At 42.6% G+C, this 18653-nt stretch overlaps 1 protein-coding gene across 3 annotated transcripts in view; it reads right to left on the reverse strand.

Moving 5' to 3' along the window:
* Window positions 1-237: 237 nt before the first annotated feature.
* The window catches only part of rcan3 (regulator of calcineurin 3), a 40036-nt gene continuing 21620 nt past the window's right edge, over window positions 238-18653 (reverse strand). For all 3 annotated transcript variants that reach the window (XM_069152400.1, XM_069152402.1, XM_069152401.1), the window contains 3 exons: window positions 8714-8887; window positions 7319-7490; window positions 238-3628 (listed from right to left, as the gene is read on the reverse strand). In XM_069152400.1, coding sequence (XP_069008501.1) covers window positions 3474-3628; window positions 7319-7490; window positions 8714-8887 — 501 coding nt within the window. In that variant the 3' untranslated portion in view covers window positions 238-3473. The remainder of the gene's footprint in view (window positions 3629-7318; window positions 7491-8713; window positions 8888-18653) is intronic.

Raw genomic sequence — 18653 nt, forward strand, 5'->3', positions numbered from 1 at the left:
AGCGTTGCTCGTTGAAAGAATCATTAAGTCAAACCTGGCTGTCTTTACCGTTGGGACGAGACTCGGACCAGACAAAATATTAACTGTTGTTAGGTCCTTGGTGACAATACCAGTGCCCTATTCTACTTTAGCATTATACAGACAACAGCTTAATATTCTGTTTCTGTGTTGGCATGCCTTAAAGAAAAAAAAAAAAAAAAAAAAAGAACACCTAAAATAAACAACACTAACCATGGCTTTTAAGAATAGGTCTTTATGTAAGTTCTATGTGAAACAAATGACTATTATACTACACAAATAGAAGCGGATACTGTAAGAGACAGAGACCATCTCTGAAAAATAAGTACAGAACATGAAAATACACATACTGGTATTATAGAACTGTAAATTATTGCTTGTTTTGCTACTTTGTTTTCTGGATTCCTACAATACAAGACACAATATTCAGATTTCAACAAAAACAGTACAACAGTGACAAACGGTATTATTGAGCTTTTTAGTAGACGTTCCCCAGAAATTAAAGAAACATTCAAACAGAGTCCATGTCGAACACAACACAATGACAAGTTGGTTTTGATCGAGCATCTTCAGGACTTATTGTTACACAATTTTGTCATTTTTTTGTTTTGTTTTGTTTCCATTACAACATTGCCAAGAGAAGCCATAACAAACTGCACACTGGGACTGGCCTCAGCAACAGAAAAACACTTGGCATATGTACATAAATATACATTTTCTTTTCAACTGTGACCAAAAATGCATCAGTTTCAAACACCATGACCACAGAGTAAAAAAATCTTCACGAGTGTCTTTCCCTTTGCTCCGTCGCTTCCTCTTTATCATCATCCACCTCGGCAGTTCCACCAATCTGCTGTCTGCTTAGATAACTGCGACAGCTTTACTGGAGTGCCAATAAAAGTGCACTCTGTCAACATGGTGCATTTCAAAGAACCGTTTAACTTTCTCAGAAGATAAGATGAATGTTTCTTGTGGACAAACACAAAAACAAAGATACTGATTTTGTTCTGCAGTGTCATCCTGCCTCATTTTAAACCGATAATGCATGTCTACACCTTTTCAGTAGTACACTCCCGTAGATCCAAAAAGGCCTGAAAGGTTCACACTAGCAAAGAGGAAGTGGAGTGTTTCACTCACTGCAATATGCTGGTGAAAAGGCTAACCAGGTGTTTAGCTTGAGATAAAAGAAAAAACACAAAACACAAGAAAGAAACGGAAGAAATACAATGTGCTTCCTACTTTGTCTCCAAAAAAGACTTTCATGTGAAGGAGACAAACAAAACACTTACAATAAAGTGCTCACATGCACACAGACTTGTGTTCTGATTACTAATATTGGTATAGCAAAAAGGTTTTAGATTTCATGCTGCCGAATGACATAAATAAGGTTTAGACTCACCGCTGACACCCAAAGCCCTGTTAAAAGCATTTATTCTTGGTGCTTTTAAAGCACTGAAATATTTCATTAAATGAATGAAATAGGTGAAGAACACTGATAAGAAATGGGACCGTGGGGTGCACTAAACCATAAAAGTGAAGTGTAATTGAGGATTTGTTCAGGTTTCCAGTAAGGAATATACTGTAAAAAAAAGAAGAAAAGTATATGAATATGAATATAAAATGAGAAGTGATGCAATACAAACGACTACAGTTGTGTTGGGAAAATATGTTTTCAGTTTAACAATATACATCAGTGTCTCTTGAGTAGGAAAAATCCTGTTGTGTTGTGACGATGCGAGGTGAGTGATTGCTTTGGTTGGTTTATCAGTTGGTATCTCGCGAGGCTACCTCATTTTCCCTTTTCTCCGCAAAATGCTTCCAGGTAAACTGCGACGTGTAAAAATGAACTATTCCCACAGACGAACCGCTCAGCTATGTACAGCGAGGAGCAGCGCAGTGTTCTGGTGTGCAGCAGGAGACGGTCGAGAGCCCCGCGATTGCTTGGAGATATCAAGAGATTCTCAGTGCAAAACAAGCAGTGGCAGGTTTCGGAGGAAACCCGACACGGAAAGTGGGTTTGATCAAACAACAGAAACGAGACAATAAAAGATGTAAATTACAACAAACAGAATCGGGAAGAAACAAACAAAAAAAATCATTCCAAACCCCTTGAAGAAATGAGGGGACGTGAAGAGACTCCGATCCTTCAAATCTCCACGAAAGCAACAAATGCAAATTTGACTTTACTGTCAATCTTACAAAAAAAACCCTTTCAGCTCCCCACCCCACCCCCTCTCCCAAAGACGTCTTTTTAAACTCTGCGTGGGAATATGCACTTACGTCAAAAGCGTCACACCGTTTCCCTGTCGTCACAAACATCGATAAAAAAAACACCTCAGCTCCTCATCTACAGAAGTAACTAAGCATGCAAAAAGTGTTGGGGTATCAAATACATAGTAAGAATACACATCTAGTAGATTAGCAAAAAAAAACCAAAAAAAAACAACAACACCTCTCCAAATAAAAAAGACAAAAAGAAAAAGGGAGAAAAAAAAAAAGAAGTCAAACAACCACCACAACTTTGTTAGTCAACATATGGCGCTTCGTGCTGTGTGTGATTTTAAATAGGTTCCTTTTTCTTGATATATCTTGTTAGTATTTTCGTTTCTGTACGTATTTTTTTTGTAATACAGTATATACATGCAGACAAGAGCGGGAACGTCACACAATCAATCTTGATGCAAGCTGAAGTGGCAAACCGGCAGATATGAAAATGAATGAAAAGCAAGAAAAAGGAAAAAAATAAAATATATATATACAAAGATGCTGTTTATATAACCTGAAAACAACTCATTGTGAAAAAACAACAACAACAACAACAACAACAAAAAAACAGAAGAAAAAAAACAACCATCTTTTGTTTTGAGGTATCGCAGGGCCTCAACCAAAGATTATTGTACACATGATACAAAGGGAGAGGTACAGCTGACGAGCTAACTGACTACTGAGCAGGACTAGCGATGAGAGCTGAGTGTGTGTGTGATAAGTGACGGGTGCCTGCGTTGGGACGGCTATTTCCACCCCTCTTGCTGAAAACAAGGGGGGGGGGACGGGTGGGTGTGTGTGTGTGTGTGTGGGGGGGGGGGGGGGTAGAGGTCTTCCCCTCCCTCCCCACGCGCTGTCCGCAGAATGTGATGAGTGCGTGCCCGTGTGAGATTCTCATCCATCCCCTTCAAAGCCGCCTCATTCCGTCGCCACGCTCCCCACAAACACCGTCTTTGAGCAATGTCTGTTGGTTCGTTTTTGCTTGTAGTTGAACTGAAATGAGGGGCATCGACGCTCTCTGTGAGTGCAGAGACGAGACAGAGAGACAGAGAGAGACAGAGAGAGAGAGAGAGAGAGAGAGAGAGAGAGGGCAGGTGTGTTGCGGGTTTAAAGGGCGGTCGGGGGCCGCGCCGGTGTCGGGGGGGATGGGGGAGGGTGGTCGGGTGGGGGAGGGAGGGAGGGAGGCCTCTCTAGTTGAAGACCGTGGGGGGTCCGTCGGGACGTCTGGTCTGGACGATCTGCTGCTTCGGCCGCGCCGCCTCGTCCTCCTCCGTCTCGCTCTCGCACACGTGGACGACCACGCTGGGGGTGGACTCCGTCCCCGCGTGGAGTTCATACTTTTCACCTGGGCGGAGGGGCGGGGGGAGAAAGGGACAGACGAGAACAAGAGTTAGAAATCAAAATACCCATATCCGACACGCCGGGTTGTTACGGAAAGTCGCTGTTGGACTGTAGTAAAAAAAAAAGAAGAAGAAGAAGAAAGGCTCGGTTTAAACATTTAATGAAAAAAAACACATTTTCAGAGAAATGATTGGACTTTTTGCTCCGCAACACTTGTTTAAAAATCGATATACGATGGTTACGTTGATCAGCTCCCAAAACACAATAATCAATCAAAACTGACAGTGTGTAAATTTAAGTTCAACGCTTCACGAATAATAATCTTTTTATGTACGTGTAGATTTATAGAAACGTGCGCGTGTCATGTTTTTTTGTCATATGTTCTGTCTGCCACACCCAGCTCACCGGTTCCCAGTTCTCCAATCAGCCTCACCTGCAGCCACTGAGCAATCAGTCCAGTTTTAGACCATTCGCCCCAAACCCAACAGTAAAATTTGCGACGTATCAAACGCGGTCGTCTTCTCTCCAATATTTTTCCTCATTCATATTTTTTTTTTAAATATTTTTTTGGGGAGGTGTGGCGTTTTTTTTTTTTTTTTCTTTTTCAACGGCGATACAAGCAGGGTGTGATGTCACGATGGAGGTTCAGGGCGGACGCTGGGATAAGGCCGTATACTCCTCGTCTTCCCCTTTTATGTTGCCTCAGTCAACACAATCATGTCAAATCATCTCCAGCGTTCACTCCCTGACCTTTCTGTCTCTTCCTTTGTTTGAACTCTGTGTCTGTCCGTGTTTATTTTTTATTTTTTTTATGATACTCGTTTGGCTTATGAGCATTTGAGTTCTCATTCCTGGTCAACCGTGACATATAACTAAAATGCTGCCTTTCGTTGATTGCAGGACATTTACTTTGAAAGAGTATTTTAGGAGTTTCAGTGAAGGACTATGAATGCATATTTCTCAACTATTGAGACTAAAGTACTGCAGATACTTTTACAGCGCAAAATAATCTCCTGTTTTTCTGTTGGTTCAAGAAAAGGTCAGCACTCAGGACGAACAGACTTTTCCTTGGAATAGTCCTGCCGTCTCTCCAGATGCCAAACTCGGCGGACTCGGATGGAAAACATACACTTGCGAGATTGTATCACAGTTGCCATGGGGATGAGATCAGACAGCTGGCAGACAGGAGGAAATTGGTCTGGTAGCTTTTCACTGTGGTGCCAAGCGCAGAGATGGACAGTGAATAGAGTCCTGCTGTTACCGCAGGGAGTTGACAGAGGGAGTCAGCGCGCTGTGCTGCAGCCCGGCGCTAATCTGATTTTAGATGGCAGGATGTGAGGCGAAGAACAAAGCCATTTCCTGATGCCTCGTGTTGCTACGGTAATAGCAAAATGTGTCAGAAGTGGTCCTCTGAACTGGACTGTGTATACGTTTGTGAGAATGTGGAAAGTTGAATTGTGTTTTTGTTGATAATAATAATAATAATAATAATAATAACAATAATAATAAAAAAAATTTAAAAAAAAGATAATGGTGTTCAACTAAATGCAGGATTGGAGGTTTTCCCACTTCATCACCACGATCATACCCACAAACGCAATCCGGGGAAGACGCTGTGGACACGACGCACCTATTTGTACACGTTAGGTGACATTTTCTAAAGGTTGACGCAACCCGATATCTTGTCGACAAGGCAGACAGAGGCAGAGGTGGTTACCGAGCAGAAACACGCCGGGGAAATGAGGCTGCTGGGAAAGATCTTCCAACATTTGACATGTACCTGTTCCGAGCTGTGCCGAGCCATGCTAAGCTGTCCCGCCTTCACATTCAATGTACTTGTTAAAACCGCAAGAAGAGCTATTTGCGGTGTACCGAAACGGATCCACAGGATAATCATGACTGTGTTGCAGTGCCCTTTTTTGAATTTCATATTACTGCACCAAGAACACTGCACAAATAAATGTCAACTTTTTTTTGTTTTTGTTCCACAAACTAAAGCAGGTGGATCTTGTGGTGCTTTTTACACAGAGCCTGTTTTCCAATTTTTTTTTTTATGTGTATCTTCTTCATAAATCACTCTTAAAATATGTACAAACCGACTTCTAAAATATATAAGTGTCCGATTTGTTCCTCTATTAGGCCTCATTAACATCCGTCTTTAGTGTCCGGCAACAGGCCGCCAGCATAGAGGGGCGCCACTGTCCTTGGTACCTGCTTCTCTATGTCTATGCGAGTACACCGGAACAAAAGAACTATGGGAGATTGAGAAATTCTGAAAACTTATTTGGACTCGGCATGCAAAAAGTACTTGTGTGGGACAGAATCTTTGCTGTGCCGTGTTGTAATAGTGACAAACTGAGGTAGACAAAAGCTGGCTTCTCATTTCAAGCCTGTTCAGTTTTTTTTGGCTGGAAACAGTTTACAAGCTGCAATACAACGAAACGGCATTAGTGCATTAGAATAAAAAGGCTCTTAAACATGCACTCACTGCCTCTGCATGCATGTCAGTTCAGAAAAAGGTCAAACTCCAAAAAGTGATAAAAAATTCATACTGTATGTCGTCCAAAATATTTAAAAAAAATTCATACTGTAGCATGTTGTCCAAAAAGTGACCCAAAAGTCATGTTTGTATAAAGTATAGAGTATAGAGTATAGAGTATATAGTATAGAGTATATAGTATAGAGTATAGAGTATAGAGTATAGAGTATATAGTATATAGTATAGAGTATAGCCAGGGCGATGCGGCTAAGTTTGATGTTTCGCCGTGACACAGGAAGTTGATGTTTCAGGTCAAACGATGCTCCAAACCTCATGAAACTTGCGTCAGGCACCAACTGTCATGAGTTTTTGAAGATGTTAAAGCCGGCAAAAAAAGGAATTTCTTTTTTCAAGAAGAATAAGGAACGAGATCGAGAAAAAAAATTGAACCGCAAGCGGGAATATGCGGCCCCTGGCGCGCTGCACGTCGGGGAGTCGGCGGCCCCGACCCGCTGGATCCCCGACGTGCAGCGTGCGAGGTCCCGCATATCACTGCCGGTTGGTTCTGGTTGCCACGATTAGACCGTCACTCTTTGGAGGAAGCGTTCGGTGAGCGGTCGGTGTTCATTTGGCAAATCCACACGTGCACACACAGACACAGATATTGCCAGTGATGCGTATTTCCTTAGAAATGTCGAAACGCAGCAACTCTGGATGAAGCACCCTTGACATTGACGGATGGTGGCCTGCACTAGGGATTTGATTCATGGGCTTCAAGCTGGTGTTTTTTTTTTGTTTTTGTAATACTTCCTTACCAAGACCATGTGCAGAGTAACACTGCAGCAGCAGGGTCGTTGCTGATTTCCCACAGAGAGGTACATTTAAAATACCAAGGCAGTCTTAAACATGCACGTATGATCAGCTAAATTAGACCTATCGCCGACTTCATGGACATGACTGAAAACCCTGCAGTACAAGTCAAGATCATAGCAGCGATGATTTAAAACTGTCCACCCCAGTTCCTTCGTCCTGATTGCTCAGTCGATAGAGATCCTGTTTACGCCACCCCGCTGAGGTGTGCGAGATGATTTCGTGTTTGCGTCTCCTTTGAGGTGAATTGACTCAAATTGGTTTGTTTGTCCCTTCGTTAGACACCGTTCCCCGTGTGCCGTGCCTGTTGTACAGCGCGGCGTATTGTGCAAACTCGGCACTGACCGGGTCCCAGCTTGGCGACAGCACACAGCAGGTCGTAGTTGATGACGGGCGTCGCGTCTTCGCTCTGGCTCCAGCCCACGGGCGGCGAGGCGGGCGGCGAGATCAGAAACTGTTTGACGGGCTGGGGGGGCGCCAGATACGACTTGTCGATGTCCTCTTCCCCGTTCTGGATCTATGGGAGAGGAGAGGACAACTGATAAGAAATGCCGTTCTTGTCTGTAAAACAGTGTCATTATTCAGATTCCATCCACTGGACAGCTTTGATGCTATTTAAAACAAATATATACATACAAAGCAATGCAGATTTTTGACTTTACTAACTGCACCATTCCCGCAGAGATCTACGAAGGCGGGTCAAAGAGGGACTGCTGTAAACGTCCCTCTACTTTTTATGTGTAATTGCGCGACTTAAAAAACAGAAAAGCACATTAGCTTTGCGGTCACAACTCTGGTCTTTTAGTCCTAAATTGCAGGCTCTTTCACATGAAGGGATTTTGACATTTTGATAGCTGCCAATTGCTGTAATTACAATACCTACATGTGGCATCTGTCTGAACTGTAAAATCCTTAATCCTCTTACATCAAAGTACTCAGAGGTGCAGCGGCGGTCGTGACTGCTGATGCGTTTGTGATGAAGTCAATTTGACTCAAGTTGAGTCATGTTTTCCCAGGAAGCACGACTTTGGTGGCATCTCGGCTAAAACGAAGCTAACTTGTTTTGGGTTTTTTTCTCGGTCTTCCAAAACATTGAAAAACAGCCGTTTAGATGCTGTGGAAATTATGTTTATACAGTACGTAACCAACAGTAGGTCTGAATGTAAACTTTTCAAATTCACAAAAAAAAAGATATATTACTTGAAACACTTTGTTTTTCTTCCCTTCTCTTCCTCACAGGCACACACACAGGCACACACACACACACACACACACACACACACACACACACACACACACAGGCACACACACACACACACACACACACACACACACACACACACACACACAAGCTACGAAAGAGAGCGAAGTCCAGAACTGTGCTCTTTTGTTCATCGTGTGACTGATGGGTTTTGACGGGTGGGTTGGTAGGTTGAGCATGCAGTCAGGTGTAGCTCAGACAAGGGGGCGTCATTAAAAAGAAAAAAAAAAAAAGGAATAAAAAGAGAGAAAAAAAATGTAAAAATAGTTGTAAGGAGAGTCAGTGCCAGCCTCCTTCTCTAAATGTGCTGCTCCTGTTGTGTGTGTGGTTTTTTTTTGTTTGTTTGTTTGTGCATGTTGAGAGGGGATGATGCACTGTGGCATGACTCTCGACGTAAAATAAGCAACATTCTTCCTGAGATGGGCCATCTCCCAGGACCCCCGCCTGCCCTTTCCCAGACCTTTCCAACTGACACTCACTTGAGCAAAGTAGAGTTTGAGCTTCTGGCCGTTGAACTCGGACTCGTGCAGCTCGATGCGTGCGCGGGCAGCGGCCTCCGGGGTGCCGAAGTTGATCCGGACTCTCCGGAAGCTTTTGAACATCTGGAAAGTCGTGTGTTCATCGTAGATCCGAAACAACGCCTCAAACCTCTCCTGCAGGAGATGAAAACATAAATGTGCAAATCTGATAAGACATTGATATCCGTGTCTTGACTCAACAGGATGTCGTTTAGCATCTGCTGATAGTCTGTAGGTCCTGGGAAAAACGAAAATGAATTATTCACATTTTTTTTTTATCAATCGATTGCTGTTGTTACAAAGAGATGAGGGTTGCCCTTCAGGAAAAATGTCCCCTTAACATCTCTGACAATGTCGTCTCCTCTCGCTTAATTTGTTCTATAAATAAATGGTCAAATTCCATTATAAACCTTTATTTATTTTCACCACCTGTTGTGTCATCTGTGCACTAATTTTCAATTCTTCTGTGAAAAGATGGCACATTTTAGGTCACTTAGCAAATCTGGGGGTTTAAGTTAAACACTGACACCTCTGTCCGAGCACCATCTGACTCTAACTGCTTTGCACCCATTTCGTTTTGTTGTAAAGTTAATGGGGAAATTAGATTTCCAGCTTCCTGTCATTTTCCCGCAATCTTCTCTGGTGCTGTTTGTCTCACTGTCCCATTTTTGTCTTACTATCTCACCATTTTGTTCTTTATCTAATTATCTCCTTCCTCTCTTCCTCCTTATGCATCACACTTTGTCTTTAACTATACTCACATGATGCATTCCCACGTCTGCTATGCTTTTTTCTTTTTAGTTTTTTTCCCTCGGCCCTCTCCACGGGCACCAAATTGGCCTCCTCGGCTGTGAACTCAATCAAGCAGCTCAGCGGGAAGCCAAAAGGAAAAGGAAAAAAAAGCCGCCGGGAGAGCTGGTTTATGAGTTATCAGTAGTGCTAGTCTTTGTCTCCTTGCCGACCATCTCCAAGCATCAGTGGAAGCTTGCACTAAGAAGGATGATGGATTTTATGTGTCATTCTGATAGGGGGAAAGATCGTAGAGGCGTGATTGAGCAGGTGTTTCCCAAAGGAGCCAACATATTGTTCAATCTATCCTAAAAATAGAAATGTCACCACTTTGTCCAGAAAGTTTGCACTAAGATGTATTTAAATAGATACAACTACGCATGCAAATGAGCCCACTGTTGCCTTTCCTTCTTTATCCGTGTACCTAATCAGTAATAAATATCTGATGGTAAACGCTGCTCTCATGTCAGTCCCTAATTCTGTTAATGGTGTTTCATCTGAATTGATTTTCTTTTTTCTGTTGGCAGCGGTGCGACACAGAAAAATACTCCCACAACACTTTCCTTCTTCGGCTGACACAGCACCTCTCACCAGGACGGAGAGGGTGCCAGTTACCTGCAGGAACACAGGCGGTGCGAGATCTGCCTCGGCACATTAGTGACACCTTGGTGACTGGAGACACCAGGTATCTGTGAACTCAGCACACTGAGATGAGTGCCGAGTCCCCCCCGTGTCCTGTCAGCCCTCGGTCCTTTTTAGTAAAACCTTTAAAAAACCAAACTAAAAAAAACAACCTTGCACATATAAATCTGGTCTGATCTTATTTGAGATTTAAAACAATTTAATATTAAATATCCAAAAACTGCAAGCATAATAATTTGGGTGTGTTTATAATGTGTACCGGGGGGGTAAAGTCAAGCCGTAATCAAAGGGTGGATGTGCTCTAATTTCCATATTTGTGTGAAAAATGCTTGAAAAAAGATATGCATCGCTATAGCACAGCAAGTAATGATTATTTTCATCATTCTTTAACTTCAATCTGCCACTCGTTCCCGTTTAATCAACTGTTTGGTCTTAAAAACAAAGAAACAGTACAAAATGTCCATCAAAATCTGTTCAAGTCTTGTTGTTAACAATAACAAGGTATTCTGTTTACTAAACTGAGATACAAAAAGATAGATCTCCTGCTCCAGAAGCTGGAACACAATCAAATCTTTGGGATTTTTGCTTTAACGATGAATTAATTAAGCAACTAATCAGTTAACGCCACAATGTTGTATGTATACATACATTCTTACTGCCATCAAGGCATCAAAATCCAGTAGATTGTTTATAATCAGCATTTTATATTGGTCAATTAAGACATTGATATTTGTAATCGTTGACAACTGTGATAACTTTCAGCCATTGTTTATATAAGAGAGTGATATGCTGTGAAAAACCGGCTGTACTCTGCCTCTGCGGTAAAATCACATTATCATCACCTAGTCTGACACACGCAGAGTTGTAAATGATTCAGCAAGCTGTGAACCACAGTTATGCTGCAGTGTGTTGTTCACTGTGGTTAAACAATTTGGATTTTAAAAAAAATAAGCAGATTAGCGCTTTTACCCATAATCCCCCCCCCCTCCCTTCCTCTCCTTGTTTTATTTCCAGTTCTTCTCCCCATGTAAGTGCATCTGGTCGTCCTTTGCTAAACGCCTCCGGGTAGCTGGCTAAACCTCAGAGCTGACTTCACCTCCAGGCTCCGTGATACCATTTTTAGTCGGCTTTCCAGTTCACCATACAAGGTGCATTCTTAAGAAGCGAGGAAAAGCAATCGAGTCAGGAATGTGTGAATATCTTGACTCCTTTTATGCATTCGGAGGAGAGATGCCAACCAACCTATCAATTAGAATCCCAAAAATCCCAAAAAGCCAGTGGAGGGGGAAGAGAGCGACTCGCCACGATACTGGGACTGCGTTAAGTGTTAAGTGTGCTCTTTTACATTGAATTCTTTCACCCCGTAGTTGTGCATCAACAGCAGAGGAAGCAACATGTCCAAAAGGTTGTCTATTTTGTTATTACACCTCTTTACAGTCTTTTCTTTTAGGCGTCTCTTTATATTAGCCCTGTAAGTATTTATACATTTTCATGTGAGCGCAGATAATTCGGATCACTTCGGATCTTTTTAATTCTCTAAAATGGAAAGAGATCCTGTTGAAATCTGAATTTTTTTTTTTTTTTTTTTTTTTTAGCCACTCGGGAGCAGCAGCACGAGCTCTAAACCAGAACACCGACACATCAGATTGTTTATGGCTCGTGTTATGGCAAACACGTTGGCAAATATTTGCCGATTTCAAAATGTACAGCAGGTATAGAATTCATTGAGTGTTACTTCTTCAGCCAACCAGCATTCACTTCTATCTGCCAGCTCCTCGCTCAGTACGTTTGGTTTATTAGAGCCGAGAAGATAAAGATCGCTGATGAGAACGGTCACGCTGAACGAAGATATTAAAGTTGCAGTATGTAAAAAAAAAAAAAAAAAAAACTGCCTACAAAACAGCTTTGAAGATCCAACGAGCCGAACGGAAGATACAACAGGGTCGGGGGGGGTAATTTCTCTTATCAAAATGTGAAATAGTAACGTTGGTCCTTGTATCAGCTTCACAGTAACTGCTCTAAAATTGCGAGGTGCCTGCGAAAGACGCTGGATTGCAGAAGAAGGAAGTCACGCGGCAGAGTATGAAATCAGCGTGGATTTAGTTCAAGTAACGTGAGTGAGTAAACGTTTGTACATGTTGTTATTAAAGGACGGAAGAGAAGTACTCATGGTTTTGGTGTCTGATGTGTTTTTGTTGGACAGCCACTTGACGGCCAATAGGAAACAAATAGACCAAGAAAAAAAAAAGGTCAACATCTCACAATTTTGAAAGCCATTTGCGTGATACGTGATTACGTTTGTGCTGCGGACACTTTTCCCATTACATATAATCATTTTTTGTTGTTGTTGTTGCTCACAAACATATTTAGCTTTCAGGATTTTATGTAAATCATAAGCAAATTTGGGAGAAGAATGGAGCATGATTATTTCCCATCCTCCTTGGCTTTAATCTTAGAGCCTTTTTACACTAATTTACTGTTTGTTTGCAAACCCTCCTGATTCGGGTACAACCGTGATTAGTTGAGAATGACAACAAAGCCCTTGTTTGGCCTCTGCAGAGCCCACTTAAGCCCTTATTCAAAGTATGAATTTTCCATGAGCCTTAGCCAGGCTGCTACTATGACTCACATGTCATCAAACTCTATGTGTGATAAGGTAGTCATTATACACACACACACACACACACACACACACACACACACACACACACACACACACACACACACACACAGTGGCTACTTCCTTTACCTAAATTGATGTTTTGGCATGAGCAGAGATGTGAGAAAGCTCCGAGATCATGTTCCATAATAGCATGCACTGTTTGTTTTTAACCCCGACGCCGACGCACCCAAAGGCCGATCGGTGCGCAACACGTGAGCGGGCTGATCACTAATTTATGTGGCTTCTGCGAGCGAACATCCTGAGGGAATGAGAGGAGGAAGATGAGGGGAAATGAGGAAGAGGAGCGTGGTGTTCGGTTACACACGGCTGAAAAGTGGCCTGCTCGTCTGCCATCGCAATGTTCCCTGCGGTGACCTACTCACTTTGTTGTGTGAGTGTGTGTGTGTGTGTGTGTGTGTGTGTGTGTGTCTGTGTGTGTGTGTGTGAGAGAGCAAGTGAGTAAGCGTGTGTGTCATGTAGACAAGGGGTCCAGGATTCTTCAGTGTTTCCACAATCAGTTGGCTTCCCACACGCATACAGTACACACATGTACACGCGAACAGAGAGCAGGTCTGCATCAAAAAATAACATGATCGGCAGCACTATCAGTGTCGGAGCACAACCGAAGGACAACTGCACGACCGTCGGCATACACGCACTGTTTTAACCGCACAACATCCTGCTACTACCGTATTTCCCGCGAGGCTGCAGGACAGCAGGTGAGAGGAGAGAACGACATGTTCTTGTTTTTCCATTCTCAACGAGGCAGACAACGACATCTGTCGCAGACGGCGCGTGAAAATATGATTTAGCTCACATTCAGTAACAAGTAACAGAAAATCAAAATAAAAAAAAACATTAAAAAAAAAAGCCCTGATACATTTTTCCACCAAATGAAGACAAAAACATACAAACGCGATATCAAAAAGCACTAAAGAGCAACTTCATGATTACTTCTCGCATTAAAGTCTTTGCTTCGCAGGTTTTGTTTATCCAACGCCAGAGATCTGATGTGTTTGGGTTGGAGACGCTCGGAAGTAGGAGGTGTGAAGTTACAGCTCTCAAATAGCCGACAATGTGGCTTAATTGTAAGAGCAAGTGTGGTCATCATTGCTGATCGCGTGTTTCTCTATGTCACCTTTACATAACTCCTTTCCTGTCTTCGACTGTCTCTCACAACTGAGTTACAATTTGCAAAATGAGATCTTTTTCCTCTGTCTTGGTTTATGCATCGTGCGCGCAGTAATTGGCAAAAAGTTGTTTTTGGAAAACGACTGGAGAACCCCTGATAGATAGTCATAGTGTAAAGTCTTAAAAAAAAATTTGAATATACAGAATTTTAGACTCCACATTTTCACTTTCTATAGATATTTACCAAAAAAATTACCAAGATTTTTTTTTAGAAAAGGGGACATAAAGGGACAAAGCTGTCCTGTTTTCTGCAGTAAAAGGACAACCGCAATTTACAGTAAAGTCAACTTGAGAGCGCACAAAATGCTCCTAGTAGGAAAAGGTAAAGGACAAATTGGGAGAACATGCAAATGAGCTGCTGCTAATGTCCCACAGTCCTTCTAAGAAAACCAACGTTGTGTTTTTTTTTTTTTTATGCAGTATGAGCCGTAACTACAGTGTTTATATATGAAGGGAAGTGAAATAAATCACTCTTTGAGTTTGGCAAAGCCCACATGTCCTGAGGAAAAAGAATCCAACATACAAAGAGGCCCAAATAAAGAGACAGAAAGCAAACCGGCGCAGCAAAAGACCAACACGGAGAGATGAAAAGCTCGCTCGTGAATTGCAGCCACTCCGGTGGTGGCTGCGGGGCCATCCTTCAGCAGATTGCCTCTTGGGCAACGAGGCAGTTATGTTCCTGACGGTAATGGAAAGGCTGTCATCACAGCGGCAACAGGACATGACTGTGGGCATGACTCACATTCAGCAGCACGGGGAGGCAGCGAGCGCGGAGCCAGTGGTCCTGACGCACGATCATCTAAACAAAAGATCATCGGCAGGACAATAAACAGTGATTGACAGGGCAGTGCTGGGAGGGAACGGGCGACAGGAGCGGCGATAAAGCTGAGTAATGAACCGGGGTGTGTGTACTTCACACCTTCTCCAGGTAACGAATGGGTCGAGTGGCAGAATTGGGTGTAACCCTGTGACAGATGACTGTGATTTAAGTGTTTTCCAATCTTACGTGAAGGCGGGATTGGGTTTCTTTAATGTGCGAGGATCCCCGACAGTCAGCAAACCTCCTGTTCCGTTTGCAGGGTGAACGCAACGCTTCAGCAGCGCCGCACGAACGCCACACTTCAAATGTATTCTCAGCAAATGATGTGCAAATCGTAATGTTCCACAAAAGCGCCAACGTGCTGTCGACTATCATTGTTGTGTTTGTCAAGTCGTTGTGCAATTTCGGGGGGAGTTGAATAAGGCCCCAGCATATTCCGCTGTTTGGTCGCTGTAACTGGTGAGAGTGAGCAAGTCGCATCATCTGGAAACACAGCTACATTTCCCATCATCCCTTTGATCAGCCACGTGCCTGAAAATGCAGAGCATGCACCAAACAAAAAGAAATCGTTTTAATCTTAATTTCAAAGTAAAAGCCTTTTCGATGGCAAACGAGAGATAACAGCATGCGGAGATGTAACGTAAACTGAAAATCAGTGCGTATAGAGCTGGAAATAATCAGTAAATTCATCTGCAGTATGTCTTTTTTTAAAGAACGAAAAGTCAAGATTTGCCAACACGAAGCATTTAAATTCACTGGCTGAGTCCCGATGATCTATTTGCATCTGGTTTCTCATTCTAGGCAGTACAGTATGTCAGTGTCGGCTCTCGGATACGACAATTCATGACTGTAATCCTCAAACTTCAATTCTACGTCAAATTACACCATTAGGGTTTAGGATCAAAATGAAAAGATTAACTGAGCCTAATTGGGACGTAAAGAAGGGTTATTCAGTGTTTGTTTTTTTGTTTGTTTTTCTTCTCTTTGGCAAATCACTCGTCTTTCTGTGCGACACGTGCGTGGCTTTAGCCCAGTCTAATCCAGACCATCGTGCTGGAATGGGATTTGGGTGAAAACCAACAAACTAGGCCACGGAGCCTCAGGGTGACTCAGGGACAGTGTTACACTAAAAATATATCATGTTGGAATAATTAAGAAAATTCATTTCTTAAGTGAGTGGACCATTATTTTAATTACCGTCCTCCCTAAAGGGCCAAACTGGAACCCGTCTAATGGGGTCGAACAGGGCAGGCTGAGTGTGGAAATAGCAGACGCAGCTGGTTGAAAAAAATCTCATACCTGCATGCACGTCTTTTCCAGCGCACTTTTCCTTATCACAGTCCATATTTGTTTTCCATGACTCTTCCAGAGCCAACTTTCCACTGCAGTTATTGGAAACGAATTATGTTTAACATACAGCAGACCTTCCAGCTGCCAGACGTTACTGCAAACAGTAAAACAAATACTCAAAGTATGAGGACGTTTCCAGAGGTTTTTCAGGATTCAGCCTCCGTTACACAACACAGGACCACACACGCACATCTCGGTGAAACCTACCGACTCGTATCTATTGTCTACTCCGCCACATGATGCTCGTCTGCCCCCATAATAAACAGTTATTATCGCTGCTTTAACGTGTGTTGTATTTGTTTTCCTGCTAACCACATGATACTAGCTGCTTCAGAGCAGTGTGCAGCAAACAAAGGATTCTACCTGAATTGAGTGAGTTCATTAGTCCTGGTTTAATTATGTATTTTATACATTCGCTCCGTGTTCAGACAGCATGCAACGCAAATGTCAACACCAGCCTGACAGCAAAAGAAGTTCATGGAAAGCAGCGGTTAGATGTGAATTTGCCTGGTGTGGCAGGAATCAACACAAGGACACGTCAATCCTTCTTGAAAACGTTTCAACCCGAGTGAAAAATCGACGCATATCCCAAAACTTTATGAATCATACATTGACACACGCACAACTGGGGGGGAAATAATCGAAAGAAAATGGAGCATGGTCGACGCACTGAACGGTTTGTTCACCACCATTTTTTATCTTTTTTGTGAAATGTACTAAACTGGAAACAAACAACTATTTTACAAGACTCCCTTTAGTATTGAGTGAGGTTTTTTTTCAAGTTTTTTTTTTTAAAGAAAGGCATTCATTGGGTTTTAAAAGTGAACTCTTTTGTTTACTGAATTGTACTTCCTGTTGTATTGAGGCTGATCTTTCGCCGGTTAAACTTGGTTTCTTCCTGGCATTGTAACTAATTTGACAACTTGTCTCTACTTTTGTGGCTCCAGCTTTCTTTTTACTGTAATATTTCACTTTACAATACCTGTAGTTAGATTATTGTTGATGATAGCTAATCTTTCTTTTCTGATTTACAGTCACCACCATTAAATCTGCCATCCCACACCGTTTCACTGTTACGTTTGGGTCCAGTTAAAAACGACAAAAAAGGCATAAAGTTGCCACCAATATTTGAGACAACAAAAGTAATTTACTCTATTTTAGTATCTGTTGGCTGTTGAAGCAACACTTAACCTCGAGGTTAAAGGTCAGTGTTTTCGCACCACGAACGTCAGTGAACTACAGTCAGCTTTGTGACTACTCAGGATGAGGTAATGTGTTGTCACAACAACAGACTCGATATCATTGGATAAAGCCTGAGATCATGTTTGTGTGCGGTGACCCCAACTCGACACGCAGCTTTTGTCAACGCAGCCATTAATATTAGCATCGCAGCAAATCCTCGGCATTACAAAATAACAAAGATATCCCACGATTAATAGCTTTGTCTGCATTGTGGGAGCTGCAAAGCACCCAGGAGGTATCTGAATGGAGCAAGTGTTATTACAGGGGAATCAATACCTGGAGCATGGAGCCGTATTGACGGGGGCCGACGCTGCGGTGCTGCACGGCCACTCCCTTGGGGACAATGTGTCCACGGCAGGGAGCTTGAAATCAGTTTACGGCATGCGGGGACACATTAATCCTATTACCACCAATCTGGTCATTATGTTTTTTTTTTTTTATTGAGGCAGGAGCTTTTACTTTTCAGCAGCACTTAGGCTTCGGTTGAAAAAACACACACACACACACACACGCACGCACACGCACGCTCGCACAAACACACCCATTTTTCTTACATCACACACTCATGCATGCAAGTATGTCCACGCAGGCTCTGCCATGCAGATCCATACACTTTAGAGGCGCTGGTAATCCAAAGAGGAACACAACATTACATAAGGTGGCTAAGAGACGCTACCGCAACAGCTCTGAACTTCGGCGACAGCGTGCGGTCAAATGAACTCGCTTCCTTTGCTCACTCACCACTCTGTCTCTTCGGACCGCTCTCTCTCTCTCTTGCATTTGAACCGTTTTCTCCGCCTTTCTGGTGGCAATCAGTGCATCGCCTTGTGATGATGCAGCATCTCTCGTGATGATTAAGCATCGCAGAACCAAACACAGGAGCAGGCGGCACAGCTATGCCGTGTTTCTGGGATGTAGGTGCAATCATGGAAAGTAACTATAAGTACGTTTACTCAAATCTGAATATTGAGGTATTTGTGCTTTACTTTAAATAGAATTTTAAATGCAGAGATTCTACTGTTATTGCTACTTTTACTTAAGTAGAATAAGTAAATAGTCTTCCACTTCACTTGAAGTTATTTTGACGGCTCTGAAAAAGGACAAAAATTGAGAAAGATTCCACTGACATTAATCAAGTGCCAAAGACGACTTCTTCAAGTTGCTTGTTTTATCGAACCAACAGTCCAAACCTCAATGCTATTCAA

This window comes from Embiotoca jacksoni, unplaced genomic scaffold, assembly GCF_022577435.1.
Source record: "Embiotoca jacksoni isolate LCO1_2020_lvr unplaced genomic scaffold, fEmbJac1.0.p SCAF_18, whole genome shotgun sequence".
Classification (NCBI taxonomy): Eukaryota; Metazoa; Chordata; class Actinopteri; family Embiotocidae; genus Embiotoca; species Embiotoca jacksoni.